This window comes from Lemur catta, chromosome 1 (genome assembly GCF_020740605.2).
Source record: "Lemur catta isolate mLemCat1 chromosome 1, mLemCat1.pri, whole genome shotgun sequence".
NCBI classification, from domain to species: Eukaryota; Metazoa; Chordata; class Mammalia; order Primates; family Lemuridae; genus Lemur; species Lemur catta.
Genome location: NC_059128.1, coordinates 99711401 through 99730758, shown reverse-complemented (window position 1 = coordinate 99730758; position 19358 = coordinate 99711401). Strand labels below are relative to the sequence as shown.

At 52.0% G+C, this 19358-nt stretch overlaps 1 protein-coding gene across 13 annotated transcripts in view; it reads left to right on the top strand.

The window, feature by feature from the left end:
- Positions 1 to 19358, top strand: part of TLE3 (TLE family member 3, transcriptional corepressor) — a 48036-nt gene that overhangs the window by 11710 nt on the left and 16968 nt on the right. For 5 of the 13 annotated variants that reach the window (XM_045530868.1, XM_045530786.1, XM_045530771.1 and 2 more), the window contains 3 exons: positions 8692 to 8754; positions 10318 to 10422; positions 19060 to 19264. In XM_045530868.1, coding sequence (XP_045386824.1) covers positions 8692 to 8754; positions 10318 to 10422; positions 19060 to 19264 — 373 coding nt within the window. The remainder of the gene's footprint in view (positions 1 to 8691; positions 8755 to 10317; positions 10423 to 19059; positions 19265 to 19358) is intronic. The other 8 variants (XM_045530857.1, XM_045530836.1, XM_045530816.1 and 5 more) reach the window with 2 other exon arrangements.

Here is a 19358-nt window from a genome sequence, read left to right as displayed (position 1 = left end):
GGAAATGGTGTACATCTGCACTATTCAATATGGTAGCCATCGGCCACGTGTGGCTATTGAGCACTTGAAATGTGGCTACTATGACTGAGCAGCTGAGGTTTTAATTTAATTTTAATTAAATTTAGCTAGCCACACGTGTCTGGTGGCTTCATAAATTATAGGGAGTCATAGGGAGTTATCGTGTAAGGATGATGTGAGATGATGCATCTGAACTGCTTAGCACAGTACCTTGCACACAGAGGGGCACAGCAAGGTATTCTCACAACGGGACCGACTCTCCAAGTTGTCAAGGCCTCAGAGAGAGAGGATGAGGTTGTTGGTGTTATAGATGTTATAAGATTCTCTAGAAATGTCACTTGTTGGCTCCGCAGTCCTGCAGCGTAGGCACCATGAACGCCACGTGACAGGAACACTGAATAACTCGTCTGTGGTCTCGCTGTAGACCAGTGAGTGGCAGGTTCAGAATTGGAAACCAGGTCTGCTTTAGTGATCTTTATCCATAGGCCAGATCCAGGTGTGGTCTTACATGGTCTTCTCACATGCTCACCCACAGGCCCACCACACTTCAGGGCTTTGATTCCAGTGCTGGGAAAGCCCTAAGGGAAACCTTTAAGAATTCAGTAAGACATGGGCATCAGCAATGTGTGGACCAAGGATTCTCATCCTGGGCACCACTGACATTCGGGGCTGGATAACCCTTGGCAGTGAGGCTTTCCTGTGCATTATAGGATGTTTAGCAGCATCCCTGGGCTCTACCCACTAGTTGTCAGTAGCACCATGCCAGCTGTGACATCCAGACTGTGTCCCTAGACTTCGCCAAAATCCCTTGGGGAGCAGATCACCACTGGTTGAGATCCCGTGATGTAGGGGGAAGCATTCTGGCTCTAAACTGGGAGACTTGGTCACCACTTGGTCTTGCTGTGTGACCTAGGACAGCTTCGTCCCTCTCTGGGCCTCATTTGCCTCATCTATAAAATGAGAGGTTAAATGAGGTGCTTTAGGAGGAGGTCGGTTTTAGAAGGAGCAGATCATATAAGTTTCTAAATAACTGATCTTGATTTTTTTTTTTTTTTTTTTGCTTATGAAATGCTACCACTCCTGCCATCCCCATTTGGGAAAAGAGGACCCTCTGACCCCTTTAATTTTAATTGCAGGAAGGGATATGCTCTTTGGTTGTGACCACGGTGTCTCGTGGACAGAATGGGGCTCTGTTGTCTCTGTCCACAGTCAGTCTGTCCTCTTCCCCCACCTCATTTTCCCTTCATGCCACCCGGGGTTCCCAAAGAGTCCCTGTCCTTAAAAAGTCATAGCTAGCATTTCATTTGTAGTGCTGCCCTGATGGAGAGACCCCCAAAATTTAATGAGCTGCCTCTGCAAGGGTAATGTGACTTTTACAGCCTGTTGAGAGACAAGGGGAGATTTGCATAATGTTCCGAGGGGGATTAGGTGGCTGGGGGTTGCCATGGCAACCCCACAGGGATGAATTGAGAATTTTTCCTCCTGGCAGGAGTTGGCCAATGGAGTCTGGGAAGGTGGGGGAGGGGGGCAGGGGGTTATCTGAGGGGAGGGAGAGAGGCGGGTGGTGGCGCCTGGATGAATGGGCAGTGCTGGGGGAAGGTGTGATCTGAAAAAGCTCTCCCTGTTCTGTCTGCACAAGCGAGCTCTTTGAGAGCCATCCCCCCCAAGTGGTGGTGGGAGGCAAGCAGAGTTTAATGTGTTTGGGAACCAAGAAATTAAAGTGAACAAATATTTAAAGATTATTGGATCTTGCTAACAGGAAGCCCGGTAGATGGAAACTGAGAATCTGAGAAATGAAACTGAGAGTCTTAATGTTGGGGAGGGACTTGGGCTGCCATCTAGGCCCCGTTCCCTTTCCCGGAGCGGCGTCTGCCTCCGTGTCTCCGTTGGTCTCCGGCGAATACTCCCAAGGGCAGGGCACTCAGAGCACCTAATTCGCTTCTGAGAGCTCTGATTATTACATTGGACTCAAATCTGCCTCCTTTGTGCAACAGAAACTGAGGCCCACGTGCAAGACCTATCTGGGACAGAAATGTAGGACTCAAGACTGTACGTTGCCAGCTCTTTCCAGGGTCAGTGGCTTAGATGCGCACTCACTTGGCCTGGCCATCCCCGATTTCCATTGACACATCACAGACTCTTGGAAGAAGAGAGAAGACAGAATTCCTTTTGGGGAGTGTGCAGAAGGGTCATATCCCAGCCCCAGGGACCCCAGGCTCCTTTGCTGGCATTGGTCCTAGCTGGGGAAGGGTGAGTGTGTCCTTCCTCCCTGCGTGGCATCCTTGCTGTCATCCTTATTGTGTGTGAAGGGCACAGGGGTGGGTGCACAGTTTTGGTCACAGGCCGGCCCATGCAGTGCCCCATTTCCTCCCCAGGAGACAGATCCTCAGGGTCATGCCGAGGGCTGGGCCTTTCTTGTACTGAGTCCTCCCAGCATAAAGAATTCAGCAGGCTTCCTCGGAAGGCATAAATATTTAATGGCGTTGTAGTTATATATAATTTGATCAATATGTCAGTGCTAAAAGGGCCTTCAAGGAGGCTCACCTATCACTGAGTGATATGTGATGTAAACCTTCACCAGCCCCTCGGCGAGCAGGGGGCATCATCTCCCAAGGCTTCTACACAGATCGTTTATGGACACCCCCTGTTCTTACATTGGAGCCCTGCCTCCCCCAGAGCCCATGGTGTGGATGGAATGGGGCCTGGAAACCGCAGCCCGGTTTTTGTTGGCACCACCCCACCCGTGGATTTCCCATCCTCTTGATAAAACACCCACTTGCTTTATTTCGATGCTCTCAGAGCTCAGGCTAAGGAGAAACTGCCTGGCAAGGAATATTATCTTGTAGTCAAATAATTGGGCTATCAATTTAGAATTGCCTAGGAAATGCAATGGGATATTTTAAGTTAAAATGGCCCAGACACATTGTTCCGGAATCTTCCAGTATTTGATCACTGGGTGATTGCGGCGCCTGGAGGGCTGCTGGGAATGTGGGGGCTGGAGCCACCTCTTTCTGCACATCCTCCCTCCCCCAGCCCCTCCCCGCAGCCTTGGCATTGTATTTGAAGTTGAGGCAGACTCACTTCACACACCCCAGGACTCAGAGAACCAGCTAAAGCCTGATTAAAATTCAAGCACCCCCAGAGAAAACCGAGACCCCACTCCAGACACACATGTTTTTAGAGGAGTAACCTGAGGCCCAGAGACCCCATGCCAGACTTGCAGCTCAGGTGAAAACCGTCGCTTCCCCATGGCTTTGAAGTGTAATTCACATTTCCAGTTGTGGGTTTCTTCATCTCATCATCCTCACACAAGCAGATCTCTGGACTCACAGTACAGTGCTCTTTCCAAGACATTGCCCTGATTGATTCTCTGAGGACGAAATTCTCATTTTAGAAATGTAAGCAGGAGCCTAGTAGCATTGGATGGCCGTTTTCCTGTCTAACAGGCATGGAATTACTTCCTGCTCTGAATGAACCACCTTGAAGAACCTTATCTGCTTGTCTTAGGCTCACCATCCCATCTTTTCTTGTGAATTGTAGAATCTGGACAGTAGATGCTTGACACTTAGAAGTATGACATCGTTGTTCTTGCCTGGAGGCTCTATGACAGTTATGTGCAGTTTTGCCCATAGAAACATGTGAATGCCTTGTGCGATGAAGACCGGCCCTCGGGTCCTGGCCCCAGCCCGTTTCCCCAGCCACCGTCCAGCATCCATCTGCATCTCAAGGCAGCTGGGCTCTTCTCTGCTGGTCCTTTTAATTCGTGCAGCTTTATGGAGGAAATGATGTGTCGCAGAGCAGTTCAGGAATATTTAGGGTTTTAAAGCTCTAAATTAGGGCTCTTGGATCTTATAAGTTATCTGGTTTATCCCTCCATTTTGCAGATAACAAAATTAATGCCTAGAGGAGGGAAGTGATTTGCCCAAAGCCACACAGCTAGTTGGAGGCAGAGCTGGAAGTAGAAGCCAGGTCATTTCTGCATAGCTTTGGAGTCTGACGTGCTCTTTAAAGTGTCAGTTTTCTCCTCTCCTTGTTTTTATTTGGCTGAGGTTAAAAGGAAGTGTGCACTCAGAGTCCACAGGTACAGACGACTGGGCAGTTTAAAACTAACCAGCGGAGAGACTGTCAGCTGGTGGAAGTGGCTCTCAACTGTGTGTTGAGCGCTCTCAGGGAGATTAAAAATAAAGCCCAGGGACTGGCTGGGTGGCGAAAGCCCAGGAGCAAGAGGTTGCTGGTGGGTGGGGGTTAAGAACAGGCTCTGTCTCCCTTATTTCAGTGTTCTTGGGTCAAGGGCTAGGATGGTCCGAAGTAGCGGCCAGTGCAAATACCAGAGCATTGCTAGAGAAGTGCAGTTCTACAGTGCTCCGCACCCTCAGTCTGCAGTGTGATAATCGGAGGTCTTGCTGTAATGAGATGAGCACGCAAATGGGAGCTGCTAAGGCACGCTGAACAGATTGCTCTTTGGGAAATTACACTTGCCCCCCACTATCTTGTTTTCTGTCATTTATTCGCCTAACAATCTCGGTAGAGATGCAGGGCAGATGTTACTCCCAGCGCCCAGTTGGTAGCACAGATTCTGCATGTAGCAGGACCTCTGTGCCCGTTTCTCTGAACCGCTGCTCTGTCTGTGTCTAGTAGATTAGTTCCTTCTGAGGAACATTTTTCCACCGGCAAAGCCTCCTTCTTTGAACCACACTTGAAAAGAAACTTTCAAAGGCGGCACCAGCCTCCCCAAACACCTTTTCCAAAGCGCTTTCCAAAGGAAGCCGTCTTCCCACCTCCCAGCGCTCTCAGGTTTGCTTCTGAAGCCCTGGCTCAAAGGCGGTGGCTTTGCGCAACTGGGATGGAGGGAGGGAAGCACGGAGGTTGGATGGAGGGAGGGAAGCGCGGAGGTTGGCCTCCACAGCCACAGCCGCCTTGCCGATAACGGGTTGCGCTGAGTTGCCAAAAGCAGTTTTCCAACGTATGATCCGGTTCCAATTTGTGATTTGTGACCTGTCCCAATTGTGACTTCAGTCACACGTTTGATTTTTTTTTTTCCCCTTTTTTGGAACTGATGTTTAGAGCTTGTTTGAGTTGGAGCAAATGCTGTTTCAACAGCTGTTCTAATTGGAGATGCTGTCAATTATTAACCCTAATGGTGGTTTTTCTTTCAAAAATATTTCTCTAAGCTCTCTCAAAATGTCAAAATTTGGCTTCTTGGTAGGAAGTCATTTAGTGAAGTTGCTTCATCGCTGAGCATGAGTTTCCCCATCTGAAAAAGGGAGGTGGCGCAAGTGCCTTCCTCACAGGGGCCTTGTGAACTCACATATGCAAAGTGCTTGTTCGCCATCATGACTGTTGTTATGAGCGGATCTGTTCGGCTAACTTTCTATTTCCAGGAACTTCCCCTCCCCCATTCGCCACCCTCAAAAACATAAACATTAAAAAAAAAAATTGTTTAGTGACCAGTTTTCCTGTTAGTGCTTTGACTCGCCAGAGTGCACTGAGCCCGTTCTCAGGCTCGGGCAGCCTAGGTAGAGATGGGTCAGGCTCAATCCGTGCTTCTACTGTTCGGGGAGACCCAGAGGGGACTAGCAGGTGATGGCATAGTTACAGCTGCGAGGGATGGGATCTGCGTGCTTTCTCCACACTCCTTTCCTCCGGAATAAAACCAAGACCTGAGGACAGGGAAACCCTGGTTTGTTCTAAAAGTCTCCAAATGTAAAACCAGCCCCTCCTTTCTGCCTGCCCCAGCCCTGTGCGGTCCTGTCTCGTGACTAGCCAAAGTCCTTCCTGTAGGCAGAGAGGCTTCTTTTCGTCGAGTTTGGGCCCCAGGAAAGACAGTCTGAATGCTGGTATCCTAGGCTTCCGGAAGGTTCTGTATCTGTGTGGAGTTGCTGTAACGGCCCTTTGTCCATGTTTGTGGTGTTGGGAGGCAGGAAGGACTCTCAGTGGAGTGAAAGGGTGAGGCTGAGCGGGAGCTTGCTCTGGCCACCTAGCTGTGGTCACCTGGTGGCCGGGACACTGAGCCTCGAACTGGGCACAGCACCATAAATCCTGGCAGATCCCCTTTCCGCATAACCAGGGTGCTGGGCTCTGGACCGGGCCCTGCGGGAAGATCCCGCCTGTGGGAAGCCCATGGCCACGCGTTTGCTAAAGGGTGTGGGGAGGGGAAGGTCTGCTACTTTTCATTCTTTTCTTTAACTACCTGGATTCTGACCCTTGACCTATTTGCTAGCAGAAGCAGGCAGTGGCTGGAACCCTTTTATAACCGCCCTGCCCCCGCAGAGATTGTGAGAGTTGCAGTTGCTGAGAAGGCTATGGGATGGCAGTATTCAGAGCCTGCCTCCTGCCTTCCCGGCCAGAGACCCAGCTAGGTGGCTTGTGGTCGGTCTGGCTTGACTGTTGGTGAAGGGCTTGGGCCACTGCCCAGCACGCTGCCCAGTCGTCTGTCAACATTCTGTCCCCCACGGCCCTTCCCACGGATGCTGCCCACCCCACACCGGGGCAGGCTCAGATCCACCGCCTGGGGTCACTCTCAAATATGAAGTCTCAAAAAATAAATATGGAGATGTCGGTGATACTAATTTTTTTGGCCAACATTTACTGAGCGCCTACTATGAGCCAGGCACTGCTGGACTAGTCATTTGAAGTAACAGGCCTTGGACCCGTGAGCTTCGTAAACAATAAGCCTGGTTTATTGTGTTTATTTTTGTTTTTTTTTGTTTTTAATGCATCTTTCTATTCTTATTTGGCAGATAAACATATGACAGGTGAGTGAACTTGTTGCTCTTTGTAGGTTTGGACTGAGATGCAGGCCAGCTGATTGTTTCTAGAAACCTGCCATATATAACCCCGACTTTCATATTTCATTCCCTTCCCTACTATCCCTACTATTTGGGGGAGGAAAAAGTAAGCAGAGTGAGCAAGGACCCTGTTTTAGAGAACTCCTCCCACTTCCCTAAATTAATAATTTATGCAATAATTATTTAGTAATCCTCCCACGTTCCTTACGGTATGAATGGTGGGCTTCTAGTGGGTAGAGGCTAGGGCTACTGTTAAAAATCCTACAGTGCACAGAACAACTCCACACAACAAAGAATTATCTGGCCCGAAATGTCGATAGCATGGCGGTGGAGAAACCCTGATGTCTGGTGTCGTTGGCTAGAGTGTACCTCAAATGTGCAAATGTCAGGTCCCAGTGGGTCCGAGCTGGGGACGCTACTTCCTCCCCTGGGAAGTTTGGGAGTGGGAACCATTATTGGCACAGTTGGTCTGGGATATGAGGGATAGTCCTTCACAACAAGAGTTGTTCCACCCCAAATGCCAGCAGTGGTGCCTGCTGGGGAACGTTGGCTCTGTTCTTGAGGATCCTGGGTGTTCCAGGCAGATAGCTGACAGCAGCAATCCCCGGTCCCCCTGCCAGGATGCCCCGCTGTAGTGGACAGGCCCTCTAGGTTGGAGAGCCCTGGCACCGTGGCCAGCAGCCCAGGACACAGGCCCTCCAGAGCCCATCAGGTTCTTTAGACATGGCCTGTCCCTTCACAAACCAGAGGCGTCCTCTCAGGGTGGCTGGGGTGAAGGGTGTTGGCCCCAGGAATTCTCCTGAGGCCCAGGGTCTGTTTGGAAGCCTTCAGACAGCATTGTTTTTATTTTAAGTGCAGGAGCATTTCTCATCCAGAATCATTTGACATGCAGATGATCACAGATTTTTAAAGGCTGTTGTCATGGTTTTGTCTCCGAAAGATTGCTATGTGCTGATGAAAGCTTTGAAGCCAGCTTTGGGACCTCAGTCCTGGCGGGCTCAGGATTCAGAATGAGATAAGAAAAGCAATTCTGAGAGTTGTCTGTCAGTGATTCTAGGCTTTTCTGTCTGGACTTGGTTAACCATTTAGCACCGTTCTTGCTCTGAGATCTGGGATTCACAGGACACTGGTGGAAACAATCGATGTTTTCCTAAATGTGGTTTTTTCTGGGTGTTTGGGTTGAGGCTGAGAACTGATCTATTTTTCTAGGATCAACCTCGATGAGGGGTTAGGGATCTAATGAGTTCCCTCTCTGAGCAGCTTCTTAGACAAGACAACGCTATGTGCTAACTGAAGCGTTAGTGGTGGGATTGAATCAGGCTGGTGGCATGTGTGGAGGGGAGGGATTGGTTTTGGTGGGGGTGGGGTGGGAGAGGCAGCAGTAAAAAGTGGGGCCCTTTACCACATGCAACCCAGGGGCTTCCTTTATCACCCCCAACCCCCTGCCAGTTCGTCTGAGGGCCTGTGTCCTGTTGCCATTGGACACCATTGGGCAGAGCAATTCCTCCCGCACCAAACTGCATTTCACTCTTGTCATGGGTTTTGCTGGGATGTGGGAGGTGGTTTTTGTTTTGTTTGGCTTTGTTTTTAATTAAGGATTCCATCTAGAGGATACAAACTATATTCTGTACCAAACAGACCACTTCTGATAGGAAATTGGAGCTCCCCAACGTGTAGGGCAGCCTGCTTGCAGGGGCAGTTAGGAGAGGTCTTCATGTTGTAGACTGAGCAAGAGCCTCCTGGCAGGAGGCAGACTGAGGGTGGACAGGACAGAGCCTGTGGTGAGGGGCTATGGTTCGGGGGAGTTTGCATTTCCACTTGTCTGGGACATTTCAGTGACTTGATTTATTTGCCTGAGCCTCATGCAGTCTCTTTGCCTTTGCAGACAGAGATTGCGAAGAGACTGAACACAATTTTAGCACAGATCATGCCTTTCCTGTCACAAGAGGTAAGTCCTCGTGTTACTGTTTCCTCCTTTTCTTTCCACGTCAGCCCAGTGGCAGCCGGGGTCTCACTGGGGTGCCAGCCCCAGCCCCTGCCCGTGGCCCTTCATACTGACCAAGGTGACAAGTGGGAGATTTACAGAGCCTTCTCCAGCCGGCAGGGGGCCACATCAGGGGACCATTTGTTCCTTCTGGTAGGTGTGGTTCTCTGCCACCACCTGAGTCCAGAGAGGAGAGTAGTCAGTGGGTGCTTCTGTCCCATCCAAACTAGCATTCCCAGCCTCTGCTTTCCTGCACCCCAGCCCCACACCTAGGAAGTCTGAGATCAAGGAAGGCTAACCAGTCCATGCCCAGGGCCAAACTTTGTGAGGGAAGCCAATAATCAAAGGGAACTTCAGCCCCCAGGCACAGTGCCCTTGCTGGGGATGTGACCGGGGGTCACATCACCTTCTGAACACACCTTCCAAAGGACCCCACTTGAGGCAGGGGCTGGGCTCGTGGGTGGTTTGAGGGAAGTGTCTCTAACGAGGCCCCTTGGTGCAGGGCAGACAGGTGAGCTGGTCCCATTCCTGCCGGGGCAGGCCCTGCCCTCCACTCCCTCTCAGTGGCTGGGACCGTGTTAGCTCCGTCGTGGATTCCTGGGTCTCTAGGCAGAGTAGCGACCAATAGATGGTTGAATCAATTCAAGAATCAGATACCGTGATGCCCTCAGAGCTTGCAGCCCAGTAGGGAAGACAGCTGTGTATGTAGCTGGTGCTACCTCAAGGCCAATGGGAATCAATGCAACAAATTAAAAGAAAAAAAAAAAACACTTTATTTTTTTTAAGAGCAGTTTTAGGTTCCCAGCAAAATTGAGTGGGAGGTACAGAGATTTCCCATAGCCTGCCCGGCTTATCAACATCCCACATGAGTGGGACATGTGTTACAATTGATGAATCTACATTGACACATCATAATCACTCAAAATCTATAGTTTGGGGTTCGTTTTGCCACTGTTTTCAGTATCTATCTAGAAATATACTTTGTTTTCTCTCTATTAGACAGATATAGGTTAGGTGTATATAGACGCACATACTTTTCTTCCAAACCCTTTGAATGTAAATTGCAGATACCCTGACAGTTTACCACTAACTGCTATAAGGGAATCTCCTAAAAAGGGGAACACCCTCCTTCATGATTACAATATTGTTGCCATGTTGAGAAAACAATCATTCTATGATGTCATCTGATACCCAGTGCATATTCAAATTACCTGAAAAAAATTGTTTGTGTGGTTGACTAATAACCATCTTTTGGCATGCATCTCTGTTTTAGAACTTCAAACAATTAAAAGGAAGTTTGGATTACAAAAGTAATACATGCTCATTGAAAAAAGTTTAAAGGAGAAAGTAAAATAGCCGGTCACTGCCCCCACCCCCACCTGGGTCCTATCCCTGCTCAGTGGGGCTCCCCTGTCCTTTCTGGGGGCCTCTGTCCCTTGAGGCCCTGCCTGTGCCATGCCATGCAGCCCCCGCCTCCACTCTGCTGGGCAGGACGGCCGCCTCTGACGCATGCCCTGTTCCCTCCAGCACCAGCAGCAGGTGGCACAGGCGGTGGAACGCGCCAAGCAGGTCACCATGACGGAGCTGAACGCCATCATCGGGGTACGTGGACTCCCCAGTCTGCCTCTCACCGTGTGTATAGCCCTTTTATTCCTCTCATTTACCATAACCAGAGATTGACCCTGACCTTAGCTGGCCTCAAAGAATGGCGGCCCCAGGGCTCCGGCTTCTGCAGGCATCCCACGGGCCTTGGACCCATTTGGGGCTCTCTCCCCATTGGCTCCCCAAATGCCTCCCAGTCCCCGAACTAAAGGGGTAGAGATACACCTGAACTCCACCTCTATCCTCATCAGCCTTGTCCTCCCCTGGCTTTTGGTGTCCCTGCCATTGAGGAGGGCGGGGGCCTGGGATCACCTCCAAGGCCAGGCCAACTGACCGGTAGCTGGCTGCCACCTCGTGTCTCCCCTGGGGCCTGTTTGCCTCCTCCCTGGCAGAGGTCTGCCCTTCTTTGGCCACCTGGGATCAGAACTGTCTCTGCTGTACTGTACTGTGCAAGTGCTGTGGAATCTGGGTTTGGGTCTTGCCGTCCCCTGTGCTGAGCTGCCTGGCTGAGTGTTCACTGTGTGCCCTTGTGACTTCCAGCTGCGACTAGAGGGGTCTTCCTGACCTTCTAGAAGTCCCATCTCACGGGAAAAAATATTGACGAGAGCTCTGTGAGGCCCACTGCTGGTCTGTCCCCTCAGTGGAAAAGCGGGGCCAGACCTCTCCCCTTCTGTGCTCCAACCTGGCTTGCATCTTTAATGCATTGCTTGGATTCAAACAGCATCTTTCTCTTGCTTGCTGCTTTGGTGCGAGGCTAAGGATATTTAAGATAGTCACCGGAGGAAAAACAGTTTTTTCAGTGTGGCTTGGGGCAAGGCTCTTCCCTTTGAGGTGTATCTATCCACCTGTCACCCTAAAGCGAAGGGGTTTGGTGAGATCGCTGCTTCCCAGCCCACAGATGTGGGGTTGCTATGCTGCAGGGAGTTTCTAGACAGTAGAGATTCCAGGTTACCTGCCCCAGAGTCTTTTCCATAGGTCCAGGGGTCAGACTGGGAATCTGTGTTCCTGAGTTTTCCAGATCTTTCTGAAGCGTCAGGCTTGGGAGGCAGTGGACTGGTTGTCCGAGGTCCCTTTCACTCCAGCATTCTGGGATCTTGGTTGGTTTTCATCCCCTTGTTGTTCTTAGATCATTATCTCAAGGTGGGACTAACGGTCTGGTTTTCTTGTGCTTGGCGGGATAAATAATGACTCTTGACTTTTTTGTGTGGGGCAGAAACCTGGAGGCCTGTGGTTAGTCATGGTTCTCCTGAGTGACCTTGGGCAAGCCCCTGCTCCTCCTTGTGCCCCAGTGTCCGTATCTGTAAAAGGAGAAGGTGAGCCGGCTCATCTGTCTGCGCCTCCCACCTCCTCCCAGGACACCAGGAGGGTGGTGTCAGCGCCATCAGGTGATGCTTGGGGGACCGACCCCTCCAGCACGCTGTCAGGACCCATAATGGTTACAGAGCATGCGGCCCAGTGTGTCTGTCTTTCTGTTCTGAGCCCACATGTGAAAGCTGCTCAGCGCTTCTGGGGGAGGGGAGGGAAGCGGCAGCCTCGTTTGAATTCTGGCCATGTTGGGGGAAGAGCAGAGCTTCACCTACTGTGTGGCGGGGCAGAGAAGAGTGTGGAAACTGGAACATGAGGACATGTTTGGTGCTGGACGTCAGCACCCGCAGAGGAGGAAACCGTAATATTTCGAAGTTTGCAGTATCTTCAGCAATCATCTAGCCCAGGGTTCTTCAGCCTGACAGTGTTGAAATCTGGGGCCAGTCTTCGTTGTCCTGTACATTGCAGGATGTTCAGCAGCATCCCTGGCTTGTAGCCACTATGTGTCAATTGTACCCCCTACACAAACTTGTGACACCCCAAAATGTCTCTAGGCAATGCCTGATGTCTGGGGGGGTGGCGAGAATGGCCCCTGGCTTAGAACCACTCATCTAGCCCAATGCCCTTGCTTTGCAGAGAGGGGAAGTGATTTAGGATCTCTAGCAGCAAGCCAGGCCAGAGGCCCAGGCCTGACTCCCAGCCCAGGGCCCTTTCTGCCTGGTTGCAGCCCTAGCGCGTGGCCCGTGTCCTCTGTCCCAGTGACCAGCTCCTAGCTCAGCGGTTCTGCTGCTTGTGGTCGAGGAGATGCAGGGCAGGTTGTGCTCTGTGAGTTCCAGTCTCTGGAATCCCTCTTCCAGCTCCTCCTTCCCGTCCCCTCCCGGGCATCTCCTTAAGGTTTCCAGGCTGAGCCCTCCCACCCCTGCAGTGGCCGCAGTGGGGTCCCTGCTCCCCATCTGCTTCCCTCTTTGGAATTAAAATCCTCTTATGAAAATAATTTTTTTTAAGTTTTAAGAAAGGCCTAAAACTGGGGAAGAAGCACTGCTTGGATTAGCTCCACTTCCTTTAAGTAGTATTTAGGAAGCTACAAGTCAGGTCAAGGCAGCTTGAGGCAGACATTGGAATTCAATTAAAGCCAACGAGTGGGGCCTGTGACCCCCATTTTCAAGGTAATTGCTTCTCCGCTCTGAGTGAATGCAGCCGTCGCCCTGTCATTAAGCAGGCAGCCGTCTAATCGCTGCGCCTGACAGAGCCTCACAAGGCAGGAATTACGGACAGCTGAGGCGTGCTCGCGCCGGGGAGCCGTGCTTGACTGCGCTCGGGCGAAGGAGGCCGCTAATCTAGTCAGGACGTTCTTTATCTCCTCGAGGAGAGCGGAGAGCCAGCCTCGGCTGAGCTGCCTCTGGAAGTGGGGTAGGGAAGGATGCAGGGGGCTGACGGCAAAGGGGCAGGCGTCCTGGCCCGCCAGGACGGTCCAGGAGAGGGAGGGGCCCTGGAGGCTCCTGGAAGCAGCTGGTGGGTTTGCCACGCTTGAAGGAGAAGCAGCCTGGCACCCTGGTGTGGGCGTCAGGTGGACTTTGGGCAAGTCACTTTGTTCCCCCAGGTCTCAGTTTCCCTGTTTGTGAAAAGGTGGAGGAGGACTAGGCAGGGTCATAGGACACATCCACCCCAGTCAGTTGTTGAAGGGCTTCTTTGCACATGGAGTTGAAGGGTTCTGAGCTGTGACTCAGCTCAACTCAAAGAGAAAACATTTAGGTACATCTGGCATAGGCGTCGAGGCAGCCAGTGGCAAATGTATTAGGAGGATTAGAGTATTTTGGGGATCTTCCTGGCAAGGAAGGCCAGGATCCAAGGTCAGGGTGGTGGAGAGGGGACAGCATGACAGATGGAGGGAGCCAGGCTCAATGGCCAAGCCCACTGGCTCCCTGGCTAGTCCGCAGGGGACTCAGATGCCCACCCAGGGAGACAGGCTGGAAGATTGTTTCTCTTCCAGCTGGGGCATGGCAAGACTTGGTTATGATAGACCTGCCTCTGTTCCATGCGCTTCCTTCTAGGATCCGGTTATTGGGGGAGCCCTAGAAGGACAAGATTCCTGAGCATGGGGAGGGAAACTTGACCCTTGGACAGCAACTTGCATAAGGCAATGTCTGTCTTTCCCAGGCAGATACATCAGTGAGTTGATGTGTCAGCCACTCCCAGCAGCCCGGGGAGAGCCCTCTTCTTACATTGCTGTATCATGGCCCGAGGTCTTTGAACTAGGAAAGGAGGGGCCTCTCCTGCTTGCCCGCTGACACTTTGGTCTTCATTCCCTTGGGCATCATTAGTGGAAGACAGGATATAAAGCATTGACTTGATTTTTTTTTTTTTTAAGTGGGAGGGAGGCGAGGAGGAGGGAGGTTGTAGCTCATCACAAAGTACACGGGGTATTCTGAAGCCGTACGAAAAGTCCTCGTGTTCCCTCCGGGATGTGTACGAGCTGGATTCAGCTGATTGAATTTTACATGAGGGGAAAGGGTGGTGAAGAGAGTGTGCGTTAGAATCCATCCGTCTCTTTCCGCCAGGCACCATAATGCTGGGTCTGAGTCCTGGCTCTGCCTACTGCCGGCTTAGTGAAGTCGCTGTCCCCTGGGCCTGGTCCCCCTCTCTGAAGTGGGGTTAACAAGGGTTGTGGTGAGCACCAGAAGCTGTTACCGAGCCCAAAAGCTCACTCGGTGTGGGCTGTGGTGCCCACCTCGATGGTGAATGAGAAGGAACAGTCAGAGGCTGGGCTGTTCTCGCTGTCCTCGAAGCGCAGAAGTGTGCATTCTGTGCAGCTCAGACCGGTCTCTGCTTCCTTTGGTGGGAGCCCTGGGCTGGTGAAAGTGCTTAGACAGTTTCACCAAGTGTCACCCAAATCATGAACCTGAGGAGTGAAGCATTAAAGCAGCTGGTGAAGGCATGAAGCGTGATGTGCATAATCCAATTACACGTATTCCGCAAGCAGGACCTTCCCCTTCAGCCTGTCCCATAAGTGACCACACCTTCCAAGCCCAGGCCACCAGCCCTTGGCACACACATGCATGGAGGAGAGAGGACTCACGTATGCCCCAGGGGACACGTTCCTTGACCTGCTTGTGTACTGGCACGCGGTGTTAAAGGAGGGAAAAGGGAGCAGGTGTGCGTGGGTGGGCTTGGTTCCAGACTCCTGGCCCCTCTTTTGGGGAATTGTTGACTTCCTTTCATATCACGGATGGAGAAATTTCCAGTATTGGAAGGCATGGTAGAAACTGGAGACAGGCGGTCTCAGACTATGAAAGTGATTCCATTTCTCTACCATGGGGAAAGCTCCCTAGTTAAGAACAGTGTCACCCTCCCACTCAGATGTCACTGTGTTTCAGCACTTTGTGCTCAAAGCCAGAGGATTGCTGCAGGGCATAGAAATACAGCCTGAGGATGGCTGTGCCCTGCCTGCCAGTGGAGAGCTGGGCTGTGACAGCATTGGTGGGTCAGGTGAGTCATTCTCAGCTGGTCCCCCTGCCCCACCAGGGAGGAAACTTTGTTTCACTCTATTGCAACCAGGGCTGTTGTTAGCAGGCCCTCCGCCCAGCGTGCCTGGCATCTGCTCTCCCCCAAGGAAGAAGCCTGGGAGGTTGGCTCCTGTGTCCCTGCTTCCCGGAGTCTGCTGGGCCAGTCCTGATGGTGCCTTCAAACCACCCCCAAGAAGACCTCGGAGGAATTTCTGGCTGTGCAGAGCAGGTTGTTCTTATACTCGAAGACAAAGCTCTTCGGTTTTACATGGAAGATTCCTTTCCTCTGTTGCAAAGAGGATGCTCCTACATGACACGCTAAGGCAGAAAACCACCCACTCATTCTGGGAAGCTCAACAGCTTTGAAAGCCGCTGTCTCCAGACAGCTGTTACTGCCTCAGTTCCAAGGTCCTTGACACTGGCTCACTGGCTCGTGTTTTGGGGAAGCAGAACACCCCACTACCCCACTGATGCTTCCTGTCCCAACTAACTGTTGTAGCTGCTTCTGATTGGGCCTTAGAGAGGAGGCACAGACCTGGGAGGCAGTGCTTTTGGGCAGAGCACTCTGCCAACTTATTTCCCAACTTCTCTGTGTATACCTTTTACAACATTTTCACTTATTCACCCAGAAACGTGTATTGAGCAAACATGCCAGGCACTGTCAGAGGGGCCGGGATGGGTAAGGTAAAGTCCCTGTCTTCCTGGAACTCCGAAGTTGCCAAAGCAGTGCATAAAGATGAAAGCGATGGTTATATCTGTGATCCACGCTCAGCATTTGCCAGTGTTGGTCTCGCACCTACTTTGTTTTTACATGTAGTAATGCGTGTGATCCGTGCACAGCCTGAAGAGACGGACTCCATTTCGATCCTCATTTTGCAGTTGAGGAAACTGAGACCCAGAGGTCAGCTGACTTGTCCAAGGACAAGAGCTTGATAAAGGATAGAGCTGGAAGTCCGCCCTAGGCTGTTGGGCTCCAACGTCTGAGCTGTTAGAGTTCTTGGAAGCGGGGAGGAACCCAGAGGAGGTGGAGTTTGAACTGGGCAAAGCTGAGCCTGGAAGGTTGGGCAGGAGAGGGAACCACACCTGGCAAGGTAAGAGGCAGGCTGTCTGGGTCTGTTCAGCTCTGTCTTGCCATAGGCAGGGATCTCTAGTAAGCCGTTTCCCTAGAAAAGGACTGTTTGTGGAGGGAGCCAGCCGTGTCCGCAGACAGCAAAGCTGCTTCTTCGAAGCCCTCCTCTCCCTCTTTCTTATCTCTTCCTCACGGGATCTTACTGGCCCTGCACAATAAGAAGTGGATTAAATACCGCAGTCCTTGCTTTCTGGTATTTTACTGACCAGTTCTCCCCAGCAACATTAAAGGGGCCTACCAGCAACTGGTCTAAAACCAAAGAGGCCCCACTGCAGATTCATTTTAAACTGAGTGTCTAGATAAAGTTGTGTGGTCCAGCCATACCAGGGAATAATAGGTAGCCATTAAAGAGGACAAGTGGATTTCTTCAGAACACTCTCAAATTAAAATCAAGTTGTATAACAGTATGGTTCACGAGAGCCCATTTGTGTAGAGATCCATTTGAAATGTATAGATTTCCGCAGAAGAAAATTTAGACAGATTAGCAGTGGACTCTTCTGAGGGTGGTGGGGTTGAAGTCAATTTTTAATTGATTAAAAAACACCTTTTAATCTATGCTTATTTTTAGTATTTTCTTACAATGAGCATGTATTAGTTTTGTAATAAGATATAAAAAATTATGTTTTCTTTAAAAAGGAAGGTGGGTGAGCCCCCATCCTTAGAGGAGCCTGAGTTTGTTCTGACTGGGGAGGGGCTGGATCTCTGCATTGGACTCCCGTGATGCCAGCACCAGGGGCCCCCTAGCTTTGTGTCTGCTGTGGTGTCTTGGGACAGATCGGGGTCACACCCCCTTGGGACCAGTGTCCATAAACTGCCTAGCAGCAGCCACCCCAGAGGCTCTCTCATGGTCTCGAGCGCGGGCTGCGGTGCCAGCCTTTCCCCCAGCGCTGGGAAAGGAGCCCTCTGGGCCAGGAGCACAGTGGCTGCTGTGGCTGCTTTTAACTTTGGAACGGGGCCACGCTGGCAGTTTGTGGCTTCGTTGGGGGAGAGCCCTTTCCCCATGACCTCAAACTTACTGCCTCCTCCAGCCAGGGCTGTGGGCTGTCACTGTGCTCTGGTGCCTGCTAGCAGTTCCCGGAAAGCATTTCGCTTTGACAGGCGAGCTCCCGTGGTCAGCGTGAGATCTTGAAGCTTGTCAGATCTTTGCTCTGCGTCACCCCCCACGGACTTTGGGGGTGATCCCCTCTCGCTTTGGGGATCTGCTTCGGAGCATTGTTTGGATAAGGTTGGTTGACAGATTTGAGTCCAAACCCCACTTACTAGTGGGGGGACTCGGCCAGTTATTGGCTGCGCCCTCCAGCCCCCTAAGCGTCAGTTTGCTGTGTATGAAATGGACACAACCCCTCCCTTGCCAGGGGGTTGGAGGATTAGCAACAGTATCTGGAAAGTGCCCAGGCATTCAGTAGGTGTTGGTTCCCTTCTCTTGAACTAGCCGAGAAGAAATGTGTGCACAGGTAGATACCAGCATGCTCAAGGCCCAACCACTCGGAAGAAGTATTTTGATCCCTAAGAAATACCTGGCACTGTGTATCTGGCCCACAGTGCCCAGGGTTCTTGGCACAGTCTTAGGAATGGTAACGTGCTCTTGGTCATGGCTGCTGGGAAGGTGCTAAGGCTGTAAGCTAGTGGCTTGGGTGTGGGCTAGGAGGGGAGAGGAGAAGCCCCTGAGGCTAGTGTTGGGTAGGGGTGTCTGGGGCCTCCGGAGCTGGGGCAGCAGAGTCCTTGATTGGGATAGGGAGGGGACGGCAGGGTTGGGGCTGTTGCTATCGATGATAATACTCAGTGGATGCATGTTCAGTTTTTAGCACTGCTCGGGAGTCCACTGTAAACGCAGTACACGTTAGCTACTGTCCCAGTGCTTCACGAGTAGTAGCTGTGTGCCCTGAGCTGCCACGTACATCATCTTACAGTAATCCTTGGCGGTCGGTGCTACTTTCCCCCTTTTACAGATAAGGAAATTTGAGGCTCAGGGAGTTGAGGTAATCTGCCCCTGGCCACACAGCTAGGAAGTGCCAGAGCTGGGGTTTCCGTCCTGGTCTGTCTGGTCCCAAAGCTTCCACTCTTGCTGTTGCCTTGTGCTCCGCTCTGGTGTCTGGTGACGTTAGCTCTCTGGCCCCCAGCTCATCTTGCTCTAGGGACTTTTCTGCACTGGCCTGCCCTGTCCGCTGCTCTGTAAGGCAGGCTTGGAGTCCCTCAGAATGAGGGCGTCCTCCCCAGGACTCCCTAAGGCCTCAGGGTGGGAGATGCTGGTGGCTAACGTGGGAGGCATGTATGCATGAGCACACACGGCGACTGCTGCAAGCTTAAAAATGGACTCCCCTCCACTGGAAGGGAACTCGATGACTGTGTGGTTTTTAAATGCATGCATTATTTATCTCGGGCTTGGAAACAAACATTGAGAAATTCTCTCTTGAAACTGGGGTGTGGGGGTGGGTGGGTGGGGCGCTGGAAAACATAAATCCTGTATCTAAACTGTGGTCCATTAACTGACTTCCTTTGGCAAGATGAGCGTGTGGACTGAGCTGGGGGCAGAGGCTTTGGGGCTGTCCCCCCCCTGCTGCCTGCAGTGTGGACTGAGCTGGGGGCAGAGGCTTTGGGGCTGTCTCCCCCCTGCTGCCTGCAGAGCCGAATGAATGAAGGAGCAAGGGGGCTGGGAAGAGCCACTCCCTCTGGGTGGCTGCGCCTCCCCTGCCCTGGCTCTCAGCATGCTCACCGCCAACTTCATTGCAGCAGCAGCAGCTCCAGGCGCAGCACCTCTCCCACGCCACGCACGGCCCCCCTGTCCAGTTGCCGCCCCACCCGTCAGGCCTCCAGCCTCCAGGGATCCCCCCGGTGACGGGGAGCAGCTCCGGGCTGCTGGCGCTGGGCGCCCTGGGCAGCCAGGCCCACCTGGCGGTGAAGGACGAGAAGAACCACCATGAACTCGACCACAGAGGTGCGGCCCGAGCTGGGGCTGGGGTAGAGGGTGGGGCTGGGCTGAGCAGGGCGTGGGTGCCTGCAGGCCCCTCAGGGAGTGGACACAGCAGTGC